We start from the raw sequence: 8,615 nt of genomic DNA, 5'->3' as shown, positions 1-8,615 counted from the left end.
CTTGATTTTTGCTGATGCTGGTAACTGTTGATTGTACCCATTGACTTCCTAATATTTTTCTTTCATACTATGGAAGCCGATGGCTACCATCAACTTTTTGGTTACCAACATTCTTCAAAATATCTTTTTTTTGTGTGTGCTCAACAGAAGAAAGAAACTCACTCAGATTTGGAAAAACTTGAGGTTGAGTAACTGTCCCTTTAATAACTATCGGTTAACACAGTCCAACTGCTGTCAGAAAATATAAAATATTTAAATAGAAAATACATAAATTATATAATCCAAACTGCAAGTTATCCAACAGAAATCTACATACATGCCACCTAACACTGTGACATCTCTGCCGCCTAGTGCTTAAAAAGCAAACTGCAACACATTTCTCTAAATTATAATCTTGTGCCATCCGTTTTATCATTGGTGAATCATAATGAAAAACATGTGAATAAAAACCATAGAATCGCGCTGGGTTACCTGCATCAGTGTGTCACTTTGCGAGTATAGTGTGGCAAAGGCGGGGGCTGGGACCTCCTCACCTCCTAATGTAGACGGCCCGTCAAAAACGCACTCCAGAGACTCTACCTGAGGAGGGGCACGCAGCTCAGGTGATAAATATGAGTAGCAAACACATTCTGACAGAAACACACACACAAATATATCAAACAATGTGCCCACAAGCAGCTTTAAAATGAGAGTGTGTGAAAGCATCGTGCCCTTCACTTAAACCCATGCAGCTACTACATACATAGCACAACTTCACTAAGCAACAAACAGCTGGCAAACGCAAAAAACGAGTGAGAAACAGGCGGCGTGAGGTGAGTTCAGCCTAATGACTGAACTCTAATCATCCATTATATCATAATGATGATCGATCATACTGCAGCACACATACAAAGCACTCTTTTCTAAAACCATGGATCACCGTGATGAACTGCAGACACTCATAAAAAGCACACACTTGAAGTTGTGTGGCAGAAGACAGCAGGAAATTGATGGCATTTCCATAGCATGGAGTCATTCTGAGAATGCTTGGAAAGATGGGTCCCAATGTAATCACATGTGTCAGCTGTGTATCTTAAAACATGAAATAGGTGTTCTCTATAGTAAATGCTTGATATTAATCAGTGAAAATAACTGGCATCTTGGACAGTCAAAAGTAAAATTATGTAAATCCTATATGTATTTGGATTAATCAGCATAATTATTCATAGAATCAGAATCAGAATCAGAATGAGCTTTATTGCCAGGTATGTTTACACATACGAGGAATTTGTTTTCGTGACAGAAGCTTCCACAGTGTAACAGAATGACAGTGACAGAACAAAAAACACAGATAATAAAAAATAGAACAAGTAAATAAGGAATAAAAATATATAAATTGACAGTTGTATGTGCAGGTATATTACAATAGACAGTTTTTGTATGTACAGGTACTGTATATTATGTGCAGGTCCACATAGAATTGAACCCACTCAACTCCACAGAAAGTTCCTTAAAGTTACCCATGTAGTAAAGCTCAAGTGGAAACATAACTAGAACATAACTAATTTGGCCCGATGGTGGAAAAGCAAATAATTGTAACCCACACAATTATACATACCTATGCATGTTTGTTTATTAAACATTTTGGCTAATCATGTTTTCAGCATCCTATAAGAATATGAAATGTAAAGTTTTTATTTAAATTAAAAAGAAACAGTTCTGTTATATTGTAATACATTTTCACAATATTATGTTTTTACAGTATTTTTGATCAAATAAATGCAGCCTTGGTAAGCAAAAAAAAAACATTACAAAATCTTACAAACTACAAACTATTAAACAGTAGTGTATATTTACAGCTAATTTAAAACTGTAAATTCATGCTAGAGTCATATTAATGACAAAAATTATTTAAAAAAAAAATCTCTATTTATCACTCAGTGTTTCCAAATTATATAATATACCGTGACCCACTTCTCTTAGTTGTGAAGAGACAAACACACTATTTATTCATCCTGATAAAAATATCACAGCAGAGCTTTGCTATGCTTCAGCACAGATATCATTAGGCCTTTACAAGTATGCAGGCCAGTCACAGGACGCTACAACTGTGGGACATGGGGAGCCACAAGATGTCAACTCCATCTGTGCCGACAGTTCCAGCCAAGCACACAGGGAATCATAACACAATCGCATAATCAGGCAAAAAGCAGGAATCTCAAATATCTATGACTTTAAATCAATATGACATTAAACAAAGCGCATTTGCTTCAGGAGGTGAACTCAGGCTGTGTGCCACTGAAGCGAAAGGTTAAACAATCCGTTACTCTGGATGGGAGCATCCCTGTGTCTTGACTGCTAGAGCGGTCTGTAAATAGAAACCTGACCAGGGGCATGTGGTTCATGTGTCGTGTTCTGCAGAAAGCATGCAGTCATGTCATCATCAGGGCAGAGAGTGTGTAAAGCGAGATCTGATTCATGGGAAATTTGATCAACACTGACAAAATTATTTAACATCCTCCATTAAAGCAGACAGTCAGAAATTTAAACTTGCATTTAACGGTCCTACAGAGACAATAGCATCGCTAAAATGTGATGCTGTTTTAAATGGGATCCAAAAAATGAATACGTAAACTTTAAGGAAATAAACTTTATAAAAAATTATTTTACTGTGCCACCAGCATCACCAAACAGAACTACAAAATATTTCTAATTTTGTATAGCATTTTACAATTTTTTAAACAATTATAACTTGCTCTAAATACACCTGGCTGTGCATATTAAGATAAGCCAGGATAGTATTTTAGCATTGAAAAAATAACTTAAACTGCTAATGATCCCTTCATTACAAACAACGGTCACAAGGTGGCGTAAGGCTACTGCAGTCACTATTAAATATAGCATCCGACCATCGCCAGTCTAATAAGTAAATTGTTTTTAATCATCTTCAAATCACAATCATCTATCCAATTCTGTTTTAGTAAACAAAGCATGATTTGTTTTGGAAAAGGAAATATAATTGCAAAGATGCGTGTTTGTAGAGCGACGCACGCGTTCTCAGAGCTCATATTGTTGTGAGGGAGAGTTAAGAGAGCGCCGCGCGTCAGCTGGGCCAGCAGCCAGAAAGCACCATCAGCCTAGAGCACATGGACTGATTTAGGAGGAATGCAGGCTCATAGTGATGACAGAGCGAGTGTGTTTTCGTGTGTGTGTGGGGACAGAGAGCACTAGCTCGTGCTCTGCGCAGCTGAGGCTGATAGGAGGTGACAGGCAGGGCTTGTCAGGCGCTGCTCTGTCGGCATGCAGGGAGCTCCACTGACCTGAGCCCAGCACAGCTCCTCAAACATCAGCACTGCTCACGGTGTGCTAGGAATTATGGGTTTTAAAACCGCCATGTTCACCTGGCTTTTACAAACGATGAAGAATAATAGCAGTTTACTGGAGCCGTTTAAGACGCCAGTGAGTGAGAACACTAGGTGGGCGTAGATCACACGGGGGAAGTGTCCTGTCCCCCCCACCCCACTTTTAAAATCACTTAAATTCGTCCTCCGCACTTTTTCAGACAAGTGTGTTCGCATAGAGGTTTTCAAGGGCCGGTGTGAATAAATATAGATTTAAATTTAAAGAGACAGGATACACTCTAAAAAATGCTGGGTTGTTTCAACCCAACTTTGGGTCAAATATGGACTAACCCAACCGTTGGGTTAAATTTTTACATTAAAATTTTAACCCAAAAGTTGGGTTAGTCCATATTTGACCCAAAGTTGGGTTGAAACAACCCAGCATTTTTTAGAGTGTAGTCTGTGCATGACCTGATGTTTTATTCGGACTCAGAATAAAGGCGAGATGAACATCACGGAGTGCTAAACACTCCATGCAGTGCCTGTTTCATTCATACTCGAAGCCGGAGGCACTCTCACACAGAAAGTCGTACCAGGAAATCCCTAATATGGACAAAAGCATCTTGCTATCACTGTATGAAAAAAAAACAGTTGTTTTCACAGAAAAACAGAAACGTTTGGAAACATGAAGACATTAAACATACAATTGTGACAATATATGGTTTATTTGTGTTTTTCAAGTCATCTCCAGGTAATAAATAAAGTACAGCAATGCAGTGCTAATTGGCATAGCATTTATTACAGTATAGAAACTATTCTGCCTTATGTGATAAGTGTTTGTAGTATATAAACAAATTATTATTATTGGTTATTGTCCAGCAGTGTATCTGATCTCTGAGCCAATTTAAAGCTAGAAATAAGAGAAAAATTTAAGTTACTTATACACTACCAGTCAAAAGTTTTTGAACAGTTGTGATATGAAACAAAGTCTCCGCTTTTAAATTTTGTAAGTTTTAATACTAAATTCAAACAATAAATACCTCACGCCAAATTGGCAACCCTGATTGTGATATGAAACAAAGTCTCAGCTTTCAAATTTAGTACGTTTTAATACTAAATTCTAACAATAAATACCGTTTTGGCGCACTTAATGTGGTGTAAATCGTAAAATGTAGCGCTTCAGTTAAAGCCAGAGCCATTGAAAAACAGAGTTGCGACAAGTTTTGATCTCGCCGGCGTCGCTGCGTGGTCACGTGGTTCACAGAGCTCTCCAAACAAACCGGCGTTAACAATACATTTGAATGGGTTTAAGTAGGATAGACGACAGCTTCATTATAGAGGTATTTGCAGCAATTTTTGGTAAATATTTCAGCATATTATGCATTGATTATTACGTCAATGACATTTACAGTATCATTTATTCTGGAGAGTGATGGAGAGGCAGCATTAATATGGTTTTCTTAACCCTCCGGTATTGCTTACTTATAATGTGACCATACAGCTTAACTATTTTTCAGTTAAATAAGTGTTCTATATTTTAGTTCAATAATATTTATTTAATATTTTGAGGAGATCTTTTGGTACTAAATACTATTTGTGCAATAATTATGGTCCATTAATGACTTATATTTTTTTCTAATATTTCTATTACTTATATTACAATTAGTGTAGTATGTAAGGTTAAAATAGAAAAAAGGGGTTTAAATTCCAATGCAAAGAGGCTAATTAGAGTCATTTTGTGGTCAGAATTTTTTTTTTTTTTTCATTTGTAATGCGTTTACCCACTAGGTACCTGTATGGCTCTTTACTAAATATATCTAGAATATTGCAGGTCATACCTGCTTACTTATTTTTAAGTTCTTCGTTTGAATAAATATTTAGACATGATTAAACACTAGATTTTTTAATGAGAAATTTAAAAAGTTAATAACTGACATCCATTTTACCCTTTGTTTTTACCCTTTTTCATCCTTTGATACTTGCATAATTACACACCATGAATGTAAGCAAATACTGAATTTAAACCAAGTTTAAAATGGTGCTAAAAAGGCATTCAACTGCATTCAACAAAAGATTTTTATCCCCTTATATTTACAGTATATACACATGAATTGATATTGAATCGAGATCGATTCAAGATACGCAAGATACTGAAAACATAATCAGGCTATGCACATTATCTTTTCCTGACAAATGTTTCACTGTGCATCCATATTTTAAGAGTTCCATCCAACTACTGCAGAAAACTGTACAGCAGAGCGGACTCTGTGGACTGGCTATAATGCATTAATGATGAGCAGATAAACAAAGCTAACTGTGTAGAAGTCCAATTTTTAATAAATAATGTTGCTAATTCTTTCTTGCGTCTGCGCTTGTGATCTTCTTGTCTGGCACTCGACTTGCATTAAGCTTCTACAATGAACTATCAGTCACGTCATAGGCCTTTATACGAAAAGTAGTTATATAGCCTATAATTAAAATGTTCCATTTGTGTGTGCTTAGTGTTTAGAGTATTGTGTCATTAGCAACATGTGCTAACACATACTGTACTTTATATCAGCTGGGAGTCTAATCTCACATGCACTTCATGAGCACTATTTGTGTTATGTGTGAGTTGAACGTTTGAAATGTCAAAGTAGAAAAGTTCAAACCAATGTCTTATGAGGTTCCTTTTGGTTAGAAACAGTTTCTTATGAAGGAAGTAGATAGCAAGGCACTAGCATTTGGAACAGAGCTATTATTTTCAAGGGGTTGCTACTGACCTTTTTTCTCAGCAGTGGACATGATATATTACACGGTATGTTGAACTTTATACAACATAGCAGCTAGATAACATTACTTTGTTGTGAGCTCAAAGCCTCCAAACAGCACTACAGGTGAAATTCACTTCATCTACCTGTCTGAGAAAAAGCAGCCTAAATATGGTGTTTTGCTGGTCTTAGCTGGTTTAAAGTGATAGTTCACCCAAAAATGAAAATTACCACGTTTTGCTCACCATCAAGCCATCCTAGGTGTATATGACTTTCTTCTTTCAGACTAATAAAATCAGTTATATTAAAAAACGTCCTGGCTCTTCAAAGCTTTATAAAGGCAGTGAATGGTGGTCGAGATTTTAAAGCCCAAAAAAGTGCATCCATACATCATAAAAAAAGTACTCCACATGGCTCCAGGGGGCTAATAAAGGCCATCTGAAGTGAACTGCTGTGTTCGTGTAAGACAAATATCCATATTTAAAACTTTATAAACCGTAATCTTCCGCTAACTGTCATATGCGTGTTCACGAGAGAGTAGCGTTCCAGCAGATGACGTAGGACATAGGCGTAGCGTAAGCTCCAGTGAGAATATGCTCTCTCAAGAACCAAGTTTTGTTTCCTGCAAAGGAAAACCAGTCTCCTCTTGGCTTATATTGAAATCCTCTGGCATTTTTCTTTACAAATCCTTGTTTTGCACTTCTAATTTGTGACTGGTGTTTTGTTTTGCTCTCTCCTATGCACTTCCGCATTCGTCACTTCTCACTGGAGCTCTCATGAAAGCAAGTATGACAGTTAGCGGAAGTTAGAGATTACCCAGAGCTGTGTGGAGCACTTTTTATGATGGGTGGATGCACTTTTTTGGGCTTCAAAATCTCGACCACCATTCACTGCCATTATAAAGCTTGGAAGAGGCAGGACATTTTTTTATAAAGAAAGTCATATACACCTAGGATGGCTTGAGGGTGAGTAAAACATGGGGTAATTTTCATTTTTGGGTGAACTATCCCTTTAAGTTGGTCTTCCTGGTCTTCAAACTTGGACAAGCTAGTGTTCAGTTGATTTGGCCGTTTTGCAATCTGGCTTCTCAGCTTTCCAAAAACCCTTTAAAACCAGCAAACCAGCTTAGGCTAGAAAAATGATCTTTTCACATTCCAGTGGCAGAAACTACTTCATAGCCTACAAAACACTGAACCGAAACATTCATCCTAGTTATGATGTTCTACACTTTAACGAATGCATCTGTTTTTACATTAAAGTCTGTCTTTAATGTAGTGTGTATGAATGTAATTTATTTTGTGTGTATGTTTGTGCTCATGTGTAAACATGACACTGATGGAGATTCTATCACACACAACATTTAAGCATGTTTACAGAGTGCACAGAGACACAGAATAGATGCCATGCAGCACAGAAATGTGTCATGGAGGCAGAGGAATGCTGGGAGATTTTACCTTCATAGGAGAGATGTGTGAATGGGAAACATAGCCGTGTACATTCTCAATCTGGGAGATGTTCTTCTCCGACACCTGCACCAGCTCAGGAGGATGCACATCCCCTGGTAGGTGTGGAGAGCTGTGTTCTGGAGGCGACGTGGTATCCTCATCCTGATATCTATATTTCTGAGAAGGAGAAAAAAAGAGAGAATGCATACAGTTATAACACAGTAATATATTAAACACATTGCTTGTAACTACATTGGCCCAAAAAATGAACTTTTCATATATGATTTGATGTTATAAGCCCAGTGAGAGAGAGCTCTTCAAACCACGGGTAGATGACAAAATGTTGAATATAAGATCATGTTTTAATGATATCACTGCAAAAATAAATAAATAAATACTGAAAAAATATAATAATAATAATAATAATAATAATAATAATAATAATAACAACAACAAATAGCTCATTCTTAAAACAAGATACATTTTCAGTATCAAAATTAAGATACTGCATGCAGTCATTCATAAAAAAAATCTATATTTCCCTTTGAATTTTTGTTTTTAGATTTAAAAACTGATTTGCAGGTGAGGCAAGAAAAATAAACTTTTGTTTCCCTTTTAAAAAAAGGTTTCATTCCTCAATGGCAAATAATTTTTAAATTATTCTATTTTAATTCTACTTTATCTATTTATCTTATTTTTTTATAAAAAAAAAAACTAGCAGCTTTCTATTTTTTTCTATTCTATCTACTTGTTTTTCTTTGTGTGTGTGTATAATATATATACATTGCCTTGCGAAAGTATTCATAAACCCAGCCAAACTGAGCAATTGATGGAGAAGGGCCTTGTCTAGACTGATGACCAAGAACCTGATTGTCACTCTAGTTGAGCTCCATGATCATATGTGGAGATGGGAAAAACCTACAGAAGGACAAACACCACTGCAACACTCCACCGATGTGGGCTTTATGGCGGTGTGGCAAGACTCAATTCTCTCCTCAGTGAAGACACATGAAAACGCTTGGAATTTGCAAAAAAGCAACTAAAGGACCCTCAGACTGTGAGAAATAATATTCTCTGGTCTGATGAACCTCAATTCCAAG

The 8,615-nt window shown here is 36.6% G+C and overlaps 1 protein-coding gene across 12 annotated transcripts in view; it reads right to left on the bottom strand.

Moving 5' to 3' along the window:
- Positions 1–8,615, bottom strand: part of dlg1a (discs large MAGUK scaffold protein 1a) — a 124,708-nt gene that overhangs the window by 61,421 nt on the left and 54,672 nt on the right. For 8 of the 12 annotated variants that reach the window (XM_016447819.1, XM_016447818.1, XM_016447821.1 and 5 more), the window contains exon 4: positions 7,525–7,692. In XM_016447819.1, coding sequence (XP_016303305.1) covers positions 7,525–7,692 — 168 coding nt within the window. Of the gene's footprint in view, positions 1–471; positions 580–7,524; positions 7,693–8,615 lie in introns of all 12 variants that reach the window. The other 4 variants (XM_016447815.1, XM_016447817.1, XM_016447820.1 and 1 more) reach the window with 1 other exon arrangement.

This window comes from Sinocyclocheilus anshuiensis, unplaced genomic scaffold (genome assembly GCF_001515605.1).
Source record: "Sinocyclocheilus anshuiensis isolate Anshui unplaced genomic scaffold, SAMN03320099.WGS_v1.1 scaffold311, whole genome shotgun sequence".
Lineage (NCBI taxonomy): Eukaryota > Metazoa > Chordata > Actinopteri > Cypriniformes > Cyprinidae > Sinocyclocheilus > Sinocyclocheilus anshuiensis.
This window is presented reverse-complemented; position numbering and strand designations above follow the sequence as displayed.